Source organism: Rattus norvegicus, chromosome 20, assembly GCF_021556685.1.
Source record: "Rattus norvegicus strain SHRSP/BbbUtx chromosome 20, alternate assembly SHRSP_T2T, whole genome shotgun sequence".
Classification (NCBI taxonomy): domain Eukaryota; kingdom Metazoa; phylum Chordata; class Mammalia; order Rodentia; family Muridae; genus Rattus; species Rattus norvegicus.
Genome location: NC_141553.1, coordinates 55,603,869 through 55,617,846, shown reverse-complemented (window position 1 = coordinate 55,617,846; position 13,978 = coordinate 55,603,869). Strand labels below are relative to the sequence as shown.

Below are 13,978 nucleotides of genomic sequence, written 5' to 3'. Positions count from 1 at the left end.
TGCTAATGTAGGATGTCTCCAATGTCTGTATGAAGGTTGTCTTGGGGGGTGAAATGTTTGGTAGATATCTGTTAAATCCATTTGTTTGATAAGTTTTTGTTAGTTTCACTGTGTCTCTGTTTAGTTTCTGTTTCAATGACCTATTGTGGTCTTTAGTGAGAATGGGGTGTTATTGTATGAGTTTCAATTTTTTTCCAAATATGATTGTCCTGCATTTGGGTCATAGAAGTTCAGAATTGAGACTTTATTTTTGTGGATTTTTCCTTTGATGAGAATGAAAAATCTTCTCCCGTCTCTTTTGATTACTTTTGGTTGAAAGTCTATTTTATTGGATATTAGAATGGCTACTCCATCTTGTGTCTTGGGACCATTTTCTTTGAAAATTTTTTCCAGCCCTTTACTCAGAGGTAGTGTCTGTCTTTTTTGCTGAGGTATGTTTCCTGTATGCAGCAAAATGTTGGATCCTATTTATGTATCCAGTCTGTTAGCCTGTGTATTTTTATTGGAGAACTGAGTTCATTGATTTTGAGGGATATTAAAGGGACATGATTTATTTTTGTTGTTGGAGGTGGTATTTTATGTGTGTTTGATTCTCTTCAGTTTGTTGTGAAATGACATATTTTCTTGTGTTTTCTTTGGTGTAGTTTCTCTCCTTGTGATGTATTTTTCATTCTAGTGTCTTCTGTAGGGTTGGGTTAGAAAAAAGATATTGTTTGAATTTGACTTTGTTTTAAATTGTTTTTGTTTTGTTTGTTTGTTTGTTTACAGCTTTCTTCATTTCCTTCACCTGTTCTCACCCCTCCCCCTTGGCTCTCTTAAGAAAAATTTTCCTTGTATTATTTATTTTTGTTTTCTTGAATCTCTTTAGGTGATTTATTCATTTCCTCTCTATGGGCTTCCGTCATATTTATAACATTGGTTTTTATGGTTTTGTGTGTGTGTGTGTGTGTGTGTGTGTGTACATACATGTGTTTCTGTATTTCAGCTGTGTTATTTTTTTTCATCTTTATTAACTTGGGTATTTTTTATTTACATTTGGATTGTTATTCCCTTTCCCGGTTTCCGGGCCAACATCCCCCTAACCCCTCTCCCTCCCCTTCTACATGGGTGTTCGCCTCCCATCGTCCCCCCATTACCACCCTCCCCCCAACAATCATGTTCACTAGGTGTTCAGTCTTGGAAGGACCAAGGGCTTCCCCTTCCACTGGTGCTCTTACTAGGATATTCATTGCTACCTATGAGGTTGGAGCCCAGGGTCAGTCCATGTATAGTCTTGGGTAGTGGCTTAGTCCCTGGAAGCTCTGGTTGGTTGGCATTGTTGTTCATGTGGGGTCTCAAGCCCCTTCAAGCTCTTTCAGTCCTTTCTATGATTCCTTCAACAGGGTTCCCGTTCTCAGTTCAGTGGTTTAATGATGGGATTCACCTATGTATTTGCTGTATTCTGGGTGTGTCTCTCAGGAGAGATCTACATCTGGTTCCTATCAGCCTGCACTTCTTTGCTTCATCCATCTTATCTAGTTTGGTGGCTGTATATGTATGGGCCACATGTGGGGCAGGGTCTGAATGGGTGTTCCTTCTGCCTCTGTTCTAAACTTTGCCTCCTTATTCCCTCCCAAGGGTATTCTTGTTCCCCTTTTAAAGAAGGAGTGAAGCATTCACATTTTGGTCATCCTTCTTGAGTTTCATGTGTTCTATGCAGCTAGGGTAATTCGAGCATTTGGGCTAATATCCACTTATCAATGAGTCAGCTGTGTTATAATATGCTAGGCTTGACCTAGCTGGATAGCTGGATTCTGGTGTTACTGTATTGTCCTGGTTGTTGATAACTGTGGTTTGTCACTGGTCTCTATGCATGCAAGTTTGTGGTAATTTAGATTTCGTTTCCTAATTTCTGAATTTATCTTTATTGGATAGATTATTTTCTGTTGATTTCTGTTTCCATTCAGGTCTTCTTACTAGACTGGCCAGTGGTTCTGGTGATCAAATAGATCTTATTCCTTAGGGTGTTTCTGCTGGTGTTTTGTAGGTCTGTGTTACCTCTGGAGTTTAGGGTGAAGGTGTGTCCTCTGCTATCTGTTATGCAATGTTGGCCTATGTGGTTTAGGGTACTGTTGTAGTCTCTGATAAAGCAATAGATTCTTGATATTCTTGCTACTTGTATGGCCTCTGGGGTTCTGGATACTGTCATGGCCTCTAGGGTTCCAGGTACTACCATGGCTTCTGGTAGAGCAGAGGGCTGCCAGGTTCCAGGTGTCTGACTCGCCTTTGATAAGAGAATTGTGGGCTGGAATATTGACCCATGGGAAGGAGTGCTTTTGGGGAGCTGGGAGGGCTCTGGAGAATCATTTGATATCTGTGAGTGAGGTCTTTGGCTTCTAGACATGAGTATGGCCTCAGCTAGAGCAGTCAGCTTCTGAAGAATTCACTTCCATCAATGTTTTGAGCATCTGGATATGTGGTTGTAAAATGGTGACATTAAAGCATTAGTGTTTTAAAATATTTAAAATACAATGGAAAATTAACAACTTTTTGAAATTGGAAATCTTATTTTATCTTATTTTGATATTAACTATTAATAGCCTCCTCTTTTCTAATGAGAAAGGAAGAGGGAATATATCTGGTTAGTAAGAGTAGAAGGGAGGACCTGGGAGGAGTAAACAGAGAAGAAACTATAATCTGAACATAGTATGTGAAAAAATTCTATTTTGAATAAAAGGAAAAATGTGGGAAAAGGAAAAAACAAAAAGATAAAAGAAAAACTAATTTTCTAATGTGGTTTAGGGAAGGCTTTAGAGTGTTGATCTTTTATCCATTCAAAAATTACATGTTTTGGACTGACCCTGGGCTCCGACCTCATAGGTAGCAATGAATAGCCTAGTAAGAGTACCCGTGGAAGGGGAAGCCCTTGGTCTTGCCAAGACTGAACACCTAGTGAATGTGATTGTTGGGGGGAGGGTGGTAATGGGGGGAGGATGGGGAGGGGAACACCCATATAGAAGGGGAGGGGGAGGGGTTAGGGGGATGTTGGCCTGGAAACCGGGAAAGGGAATAACAGTCGAAATGTAAATAAGAAATACTCAAGTTACTAAAGATAAAAAAATTTTTTTAAATTACCTGTTTACGAAAACTCTTCTGTGTTTTTGAAAAAGAATATAATTTATTAATAAATTCTGCTAGTGTCTTCATGTGTGCACATGTACATGCACAAATGCATGATTATCTGTATGTATAATTGTTGACACTATGAAGCTATGCATGTAGAAGTCAGAAGACTACTTGTGGATGTCTGCTTTTTTTTATCATATGGGTCTCTGTGATAGAGCTCAGGTTGTTAGGCATGGTAGCGAGTGTCTATAACTGCTGAGTCATTCTGTTGGCACAGGAAATGTTTCTTTAATTTTAAGCTAAATAGTTTGACATAGTTATTACTGTATTGCAATTCAACCGATAAATGTAGGCAGATATAATAGATAAAAATGATTTTTACGGTGTACAGTAAAAAACATAACTGTGACATTTCAACATGAATGATGTCACTTACTCTATATACAATGGTTTCATTTTTTAATCCCAAAATGTTATTTTCTTTTTCTAACTAGTTATTGTCAAGACTGATGTAGTATTCTGGAATCACATAGGAATGGGTAACTTATTAAATAGTAAGTCAGCTCTTCGGGGTAAAGAATGTTGTTGATCTTAACCATAGTCATTACAGAAATTCTCATGTATGAAGTCTTCAATTATAGATATTTTACTGGTGACTTAGCACCGTTATATTCCTCTTTATGTTTCTCTCTACAGAAAGCTGACCTTGCAGTTGCTCCACTGGCTATAACCTATGTTCGTGAGAAGGTCATCGACTTTTCAAAGCCGTTTATGACACTTGGAATAAGTATTTTGTACCGCAAGCCCAATGGTACAAACCCAGGCGTCTTCTCCTTCCTGAATCCTCTCTCCCCTGATATCTGGATGTATATTCTGCTGGCTTACTTGGGTGTCAGTTGTGTGCTCTTTGTCATAGCCAGGTAACATGCTCACTTTTGTGATTTTTTTGGCAATTGTTACCTCTTTTTTCTAACTAATAATTGTCAAAAGTCACAATTTCCTTTCTTATCTTTCTTTCTCCTGGGGTGCTGAAAATTTACCAACTTCTAAGAATCACATAAGTATGTTGCCTTTTGGGGCAGAAAACATGCTGGTTGTGTCAGTAAGCTGCAAATGTGGTAGGAAGTGTTTTTCTCTTTTTAACCAAAATCTAAAAGGAGTCCAAATTGTTTAATACAGTTTTCTTCTGATTTAATTGAGATTATAATTGTGTCTAAAGAATCATAATTTTATGGCTGCCATAATGACATTGAAGTCTATTATGTTTTTGAAATTATATATTTTGTGGTAAAGAGAATTAAAATTTAGATATACAATTCTATGTTGATAGAAATTTTCATAATCTGTGACTATATGCATTTATGTGCCCCATAGTCAAAGTTAAATATGAAATCATCTTTTTTCATTTTCCTTACTAAGATGCCTTTGAAAAATTTTTGTCCTGTTTTGAAGTTATATGATAAAGTCGATGTACATTTCCTAGTGGTAGAACTTATTTTTCATTTAGAAAAAGAATGAAAGAAAGTATATAAAGCATATTTTATATATTTATATTATGATAAATGTATACATAATTATTTTTTTAATTTTTCATTTTACTTAATTATTTTAACATTGAGATTTGACAATTTAAGATTACTATAATTTGTATTTATTTGTACCAAGCAGCCATATAGCAACTGAAATTGTATAATAGACCTTAAAGGTTTTTCTTTCATAGTTTTTTATTCTTCCTCAAAAATTAGAATTTAGAGTTTGAAGTAAATAAACTTTTAGTTTCTGCTTTTCCATGATCAATGAAAACAAATCAAGATCATTTGTAATATTTTTTGATAAATAACATATTGTTTAGTTACTACCGCAAGTCACATTAGTTCATATGTATATAGAGAATTGAGATCAAGTATTTGTTGAATTAGTGCAGTCCTGGAATACTTTCCACCTAGAACCCAGCAACCATTCTTTCCTGTCTACATATGAACCTATTCTGCATAAATACAACCTAGAAGAAAGACTCCCAACCCCGTCCTGAGGAAGCATAGAGGAACTAGTCATATTAAAAACAATAGTACTTATCTTGGAATATGAACTTCTTACTCAAAGATGGAAAAACAATCTATCAAATGTCTAAAAAAGTAAAGCAAAACAAAACTTTTTCAAAAAGCTCATAGGTATTTTATTAATGAATCTGTGATATTTAATAGTCTTGATAAAGATTATAAAGCTATATGTAAGTTCTCGGAATGTTTATCATTAGTAATGATGTCTAAAGTATTTCCAATTTTTTAAAATAAATACTTAAAATTAAGATTAGCAGAAGAATGGTTACATTCAGGTTAATTTCTAGAGTGAGCCCCAAATTCAAATGAGTTTGTATAACATTTATTCTTCTAGTATGAAGGCAACCTATGAAATACAAGTTCAGAGGAAATACTTGTATTGGTAGGACTTAATTGCCCTTCTAAATCAGGTGGAAATATAATATTTGTTATGAATTTTAAAAAATACATTTTCATTTAACTCATGAAATAAAGTTATACAATGCAAAGATATACAGTGAATCACTGGCATTATTACTTAAAATGTAATTTTTAATGTTTATATGTTTAGTACATTCTTTAGTATTCCATTAATATGGAAAGTAGAAACTTACTTAATGGCGGTGTAGTTTACTAGCAGGGCACATGTCTAGCATTTGCTAACCCTAATGTGGGAAACAAACCATTAAACAAAGAACCAAACAAATCTTTTAGGTTTATATCTTAGCTCTTGTTAATGTTCCTATGATACTATGTAGTAGCCAAAACCTTAAAAGCGAAAGAGTTTATTTCAGCCCATATTAGAAGTCACAGGTGTCATTGTTAGAAAGTTGAATCAGCAGAGCATGAAGCAGCTGTTCACAATATGTCTGCACATAGCAGATAGCAAAGAAATCTATATGTACCTTAGTCTCTCTGTTTTATACAATCTAAGAGACCAGCCAGAAAAATTGCTGCACCTACACTTAGGGTGGGTCTTCCCACTTCTATTAATATAAAAATGTTTCCCCACTGGTGCACACATGTATTTATAGATTTATACACATATTATAAACATATTTTATATACATATATAAATATGTAATATTGTTTATATTGTGTTTAAAATTCTACCATGTGGTACTTACAAGAAAATATTTGGCTGGATATAATCTTTCATTAAGCACTAATAAATATATATATGTATATATATAATGCTTTCAGCAATCTAGTAAATATATAATATTCCTAAATCTACACTTTTAAGGATTCTATATAAAGTATATACATTCATAAAAATGAAATATATTAAAACATAAAAAGGTCAACTATAGAACATAGACAATAGACAAATTATTAACAGTCCTTCTAATACCTAGTGCATGCAGGCTCTGTTTTCATATAAACAATATTAGTTTTATAAAAAATTTAAATTCAACACAAATTGGTAACATTTACTCTTTTAAACCTTGATTTTAAAGTACATAATTTTGTTTAGTCATTAAAATATTTCACCTGTCCTTTGATTACAAAGAAACATACCTACAAGTACTACCAAGAAAAAGATGTTTCAGATATCTTGGTGTTGTTTAATCTGTCATATGGCCTTTATAAACATCTGATATATTATTTGTAGCATAATGACACAATCAGCATCCTCCACTGAATTAGTAAAGAACTCATTTAGGCGTAAGTGTGAGGCTAGAATATTGCTTTCTAGACAACAAATGTCCCTGTTCCAAGGATCTTAGCAATAACTCTTGACAGACAGAAATAAGTCTTGTCTGACAGGATTCACTTAGTTATACTATTTCTTAATCTTCCATGTCTTTCTTTGTCATTTGCTTTCATTTAGTTATATTACAAGTGAGACATAGTTAGTCACATGAGCAGGCTGATCATGGCACCCACCCCAAGATGTGTTTTCACCTTGCTTCAAATATTTCCCACATTAAACAAACATAGACTACCAACAATAAGTTATTTATAAAATGGGTTAACTTAAGTTCCCATTAAATGAAACTCCTATAGATAGCAGAGAATTTTTCTTTCAACTCTAGATATTTCAAGGGCAACGAGAGCTCCTGAAATTCTGTATCCAAATTTTGTTTGGGGTATTTTTACAGTTTGTAATCCAGAGATGCATAATGGACATCAGCCCCCAAATGAAGGGAATAGTGATGTACACATTTTCTTCCAACAGGATTGATGTCGCCCAGTTACTCACTAAGCACTGGTTAACAAATGAACTGTAAACAACCTGAAAAGGCATACCATGCTTACACTGACTTGATACCCAATTATATAAGTCTTGATACACAACTATACTTAAGGTTTCTCATCTGAACAAAACAATACAATCACCCACAGGAAAAATATAAATAAAACCATATAATAACATTAACTGCTTTGTTTCTTCAACAAAATAGCAAACTAAAGAATATTTGGTGTATTGAAAATATAAAATTTTATTTTCTAAGTTAAAGACAAGATATGTATTTTTTTCATGACACTTACTTTTTATGATTTTCAGAATATTAGAATAATAACTGTTACATTATTGAGTAAAGCAGTGAAGAATTGACTCTTAACATCTACTTGAAGGTTTATAATTGCCTTAAAGGTTTATAGTTACCTCTGGGCATGTCTTGCACTGTTTTAATTCTAACATGGCTTTTTGTCACAAAATATATCAAGCCTTTCTCTCACATGGAGTCCTTACAATTTAAAAGCAAAACTGTCTTCCTCTTACAAGTCATTGGTTTTAATCAATATCTTTGATGGTTTCCTGAATTTGGAAACCCATGTCCAAAATGCTCACATTAGCATCATAGATATTGGTTCCTGAGGAGTATGCTATAGCTTTTATATCCCCATCGCAGTGATTGGTGATATCATTATGTACTCAGGATTGGATAACTGCTTTGATAGATGTTCAATGGTAAAGTGATTGGCTGTCAGAAAGACTGTTGCCACATTACAGTGAAATTCCAGTTTTGTTGTGTTCTGTAACACCAAGTTTCTAGCCTCTTACTCAGGACAGCATTTAAATTTTACCTTTCTTTAGCATTGCATTAGGTAAGGTTTTGTTATATTTTTTTAAAATGTGATTTTTTTCAGTGAGGTAAATATTATGGAAACATATTTGCTATTTTCCTTCCCCTTTAGCAATCTTCCTAGAATGTTTTTAAAAATAGGCTTTTTAGTAATTTCTATTCTAATAGGCCTCTTACACACATGAGGAGGATCATTAAAACTGATTATGTATTAAGATTTGTCTAATGGTCAGCACAGATTTAATCTAAAGACACATTCACACTACAGGCTGAAATGACTTTATACATTGTGAGGCTAAGACTACAGAGAACTTATTTCCATACCTCACTAGTTACTTGTTAATGCCATCAGAAAACAACACATCCTTTCAACATCAACTTAGAAAACGGCCACTGTTGTAAAGTAGCTATTATGACTTCATTTGTTGTGTTAGTAGAACAAAGCCAGTTGGGACTTAGTGAAATCACCTATGATAAATATGTTATGTAGGTATTTCAGGCAACAGAGATTTTGACTTTGATCGTAGGACTGTGGAGAGAGACCAATCTAATTCCTAGAGGTAGTAATAAACACGTTTTTAAACACTCAGTTTTATAATTTCAGCACATTAAAAATAGAAATTAGAAGAAAAATTAGTAATGCAAAGACAATATAAGATTACAGTGAATTTCTAAGTAACCTTCTGTAATCAAATAATTGTTGCCATTTTGTTTTGAGGAAATTTTTATGTCTTTTGCTAGTCTTTATATGTCTACAAAATCATATTCCCAATAAAGTTAAATTATTTTTATACCCTTTTTTTCCCTTCTACTTGTTTTGTGGTCCTTTGTGTCAAACCCAAGGCCTTGCACAAGCTGGGCACAGGATCAGCCAGTGATGTACAGTCAGGTTCCCAAATTATTTTTTCTCAATGTTAAGACAGAATAAATAAATATCAAGGAGTGAGAAGATATTTAATAGTCCAGTTTTGCTAAAGTTATCTATACATCACTTACCTCTGATGTCTGCTCTTAATCCAGTGACACAACTGAGAACAGGGGCTCCTACAACAGGGTCATTCTCCTTCCTAGGTCATTGTCCAGTGTGCCCATTTCACAAATATTAGGACAAAGAGCTTCTGAGATCTATGTGAAGCCTATAATGATTTGTTTCTGTTAAGAGGATATATAAAATCAAGACCTTATACAACAAATATATTATTTTTAATATATTGAAGTTTAATCCCTATCACGTTGTTAGATTAAAAAGTTTAGTATATGCTGAATAGTCTGGCCTTGGCAGTTGCCACTCTATGCGCTTATGTGCCATCAGTTAATGTAGGCTGAGTTGTTAGCAACCCAGGAACAGTAAGTAGTACTACACAAGGTTTCTTTCCCTGTCCTTTTATCCCTTCTCTTCATTCTACTCCTTTCTGTTCCTTCCGTTCCATTCCTTTTTATCCCATTCCATTCCGTTCTGTTAACTTCTGTCCCACTTGAACCCATTTCTATTCCTGTTCTACTCTACGGAATTCTATTCATTTCTCTTTTTTAGACTTTGAGGAAGAAACCCTATTATGAGTCTATTGAGAAGCTCCAATAAGCTATGGAAAATGAAGCATACTTTCCACAAATCATATACTTATTCCTCCAAGTTTCTTAGTTTTTCAAGCTGAAGGTTCTGCAAAAGGCTCTTGATGAGCTGCCCCCTTACATGGGCCCCATCTGGTCAGCTTTCAAAACAATGCCTCCGTTTTCCAACAGACACTCGAAAAACCGTTGGTTTGGGGGGGAGGGTGGCTTCACAATCACACTAACAGAAGTTCTTAATTCACTGGCCTACAGAAGGCACTGTACTTTTATTGCACTCCACGTGAAGCAGTTAAAGCTCCATTGTCTACTGAAGACAGGCCAAAGGTATTACATGCAGCTCTACTTTGGAATAACAGAGTGTGTGCAGGAGGACCATTAAAACACCAACAGGAAATACACTAGTGGTTTTGTTTTGCTTTCTGTATATTGTCCAACGACAAAAAAATGTGTGCTCCTAAAAGGCATTTTTCTTCAAGAACATAAAAATATATTTTAGGTATTTTTCAATGTAAATGTGACTTTTAATTATGTCTCTCTTTTTTCCCTATTTTTATTGGATATTTTATTTATTTACATTTATTTATTTACATTTAAATGTTATTCCCTTTTCCAGTTTCCATCCGGAAACCCCCTACTCCATCTCCCCAACCCCTGCTTCTATGAGGGTGCTTCCCCACCCCCCCACCCACCAATTCCTACCTCACTTCCCTGGCATTCTCCTACACTGGGGTATTCAGCCTTCACAAGACCAAGGGCCTCTCCAGACAAGGCCATCCTCTGCTATATCTGTGTCTGTAGCCAAGGGTCCATCCATGTGTACTCATTGGTTTGTAGTTTGGTGCTTGGGCACTCTGAGGGGTCTAGTTGTTTGATATTGTTGTTCTTCCTGTGTGGTTGCAAATCCCTTCAGCTCCATTAGTCCTTTCTCTAACTTCTCCATTGGGGTCCCCATGCTACCATGCTCAGTCCAATGGTTGACTTTAAGCTAACTGTCATTACATTAGTCAAATACGCATTCTCTTGTGTATGTAACCTTTTGCCCCTAATCCAAGTGGAGGAAAGTTCTGAAAGAGAATAAAAGTAGTCTGAACAGTATGCAAACAGATTACACTGAGAATCACAGACACAATGATTTATTCTCCTTTTTAATCAACTATGTTTTTATAGACTAATATACACCAGGCCCTATCACCCACTTTTGGCATACACAGAAAAAGTAAAGTTGTTTTTAAATTCTGATTTGTTATTCCAGAAAGGAAGGTTTTTCTAAAGAAACTGCATTTAGAAACCTCGCTGAAAATATATTAAAACTGAAGCTGCACCTTATTGTTTTGCTTAAAGTGTTGAACTCATCTCCTGATTTGCCATAAAAATTTTAAAAAGCTTTTTTTTTTTGGTTCTTTTTTTTCGGAGCTGGGGACCGAACCCAGGGCCTTGCGCTTCCTAGGTAAGCGCTCTACCACTGAGCTAAATCCCCAGCCCCTTAAAAAGCTTTTAATACCACTTTAATTTTCAAACAATGCTTGAGTATTTTCTCGTCCACATTATCCGTATGCTCCTATACAAAGCAGATAATTTCTTGAAATAACTATTAGGTACACGTGAAAAGTATGTTCGTTTAATTTTTTTTCTAGCCTTACAAACAAGAAATGTTATATATATATATATATATATATATATATATATATATATATATATATATATATATATATATTTCCATAATGTTCAGCATGTAGACAAGGACAACTGTGGAACATGCTACCTTATAAGCTGGTCCTCTAGACACACCTGCAATCTCTTCTTAAAAATTGTTAGTTTCATTTGGTTCAAAAATAGCAAGTCTGGGCTGGAAAAATGGCTCAGCGGTTAAGAGTTCTGACTGCTCTTCTAGAGGTCCTGAGTTCAATTCCCAGCAGCCACATGGTGGCTCACAACCATTTGTAATGAGGTCTGGTGTGTCTGAGGACAGCTACAGTGTACTCGTATACATTAAATAAATAAATAAATAAATAAATCTTTAAAAAAAATAGCATTCTTTGTCGAACTCTGGAGAAAATCGAATGCCATTTTATATTACTTTGGTCCCCTCATAATGTATGTATGTGGGAGAAGCCCCATCAATATTAAATGAAAACTAAAAGAAATAATTAGTGGTGATTTATGACTTTATTTTTTTCAAGTTATGTGGAATAATGCACTCCATCCAAATTATTAATGAGTAGGAGATCCAGCATCATCAGCCAGTACAACTTCATTCATTAGAGCATGCCACTGCACCTTAATTGCTATAATTTTTTACATTCCATTACATAATTACATCATTCAAATTAAATTGTTTTCATATCAATCCTGTTGCTTATGTGTACACGAAAATACGGAGATTAACCTCATACTCTTCCTGATTAAAAAATAAAACTCACTAATGAAGTAATTACATGTATCCATATTTTAAAACTAAAATGAATAGATTTAACCTAATGCGCTTTGAATAACAGACTTTCATTTCTAATCTGCAGAAAGCATAATTTTACTGTTTTTGTAGCTTGGATGTTACAGGTTTTAAATTATAATATTAGAAAAATAATATAGAGAGCTAAATTAGCTATTTGACAAAAGTGATCTATTCTCTTCAGTTCTCACTTCTTTCCCCTCCAACATGATAAAATGAGGTGAATGAACTCACAACAAAACTTCCTATTAAGTTAATGCATTTAATATTTGAAGCAAAGGTGAAATGGTAGGTTTTCAATGTTACTGGCATGATAAACCTTATAAACAGTTGGGCTACAACTGTCATCTAAGTTGGTTCAGAATATGCACCTGCATATTATTTTAACATAATAAAATTAGGTAAGTGGTTCCTGTCTTCCCTTACTCTTATTGGTGTTCAGCTTGGGGGCGGTGGGAGGTTTGTTTCAATGTAAGCTTATCCATTTGCTAGACTGAGTTGTTATTTGAAAATAATCAATAAAATCTGAATTTTGTTTATAGGTGGTTGTATACAAAAGAATCCCACTCCTAGAAAAAATGTTTATTATAAAATGTTTATATCACTCTTCCAGTTTTAATTAGGGCTTCAAATCAGTCATTTAATTGAAGAGGATTAGAAGTTATGTTTCAAATCTAGTTGTAGAGAATTTAACAATACTCAATTTGATAGTTCTTAATGTTGATAATGTACAGAAAAATAAAATAATTGATTTCCAAGAACATTTCAGTTTTCTTAGGAACTTTGTGGTACTCACAGTGCACATACATGATATTAAGATCCTTTACAGATTTTTTGATACCATATGCTACACTGTAATACTAAGACACTTATGGTTTGTTGATATAATACATACTCAGTGTATATACCTAACATCAAGGCACTTTATGATTTGTTGATACAACATGCTACATTATAATATCATGAGATACTTTATTGATTTTTATAGACTTCATACAGAGTATACATATGTGTATTAGACACTTTGTGACTTGAAGATCCATTATGTTATATTGAACCATTAAAACAATTTTATTGATTGATACAACACAGTATATTTTCAAGACATTTCTGACTTCTTAGGTGAAAAGCAGAAAGTCTAAAAATAAAAAGCTCTGGAACTTCTTGCAAAAATAAAACATATTATTACAGTATTAGTAAAAGAAGAAATTATGTACCTTGCATGCCTATGTCTGCTGATGATTAGTATGTTCTGTAATCCTGGTAACATCAGTTAAATCATTTATATTACTTAAATGCTGCATTTATATCAGACATTACCTCTCTCTTGAGTGCATTCTTTATATAAAAAGAATAATCTGTTTCATGCTCCCGTATTAGACAGCTCATCACCTGCTGTATCAGTCAGACTTTGACTAAGGCTTTGACACTGAACTTAAAACTTTACATACCCTTAGTGTGCATAGTACAAGATACACACTTGCTTCTACAAGAAACATTTTAAATGGAAGATGGCTGATTTTTATTTAAACTAACAGTTTTAATGTTTAGAATGTTGTTTGAAAAATATTTAACTGCGTAAGAAATAATTTGTAAGATAAAGTTAGATTTTTTATTATGCAGTATTGGAATCTGAACCATTTTCTTAGTAATTCTCAATTTAAAGCCACTCTTATTTGAATGTAATTGTACAATTAAATTATTGGTAGTCACCTAATGGAATAGCATAAAAACCATTGGTAGATTTCAAAAGTAGATTCTAGTTTTAAGAATACAAT

At 34.0% G+C, this 13,978-nt stretch overlaps 1 protein-coding gene across 4 annotated transcripts in view; it reads left to right on the top strand.

Moving 5' to 3' along the window:
- The window catches only part of Grik2 (glutamate ionotropic receptor kainate type subunit 2), a 698,850-nt gene that overhangs the window by 522,276 nt on the left and 162,596 nt on the right, over positions 1-13,978 (top strand). For all 4 annotated transcript variants that reach the window (XM_087598251.1, XM_087598252.1, NM_019309.2 and 1 more), the window contains 1 exon segment: positions 3,802-4,025. In XM_087598251.1, coding sequence (XP_087454377.1) covers positions 3,802-4,025 — 224 coding nt within the window.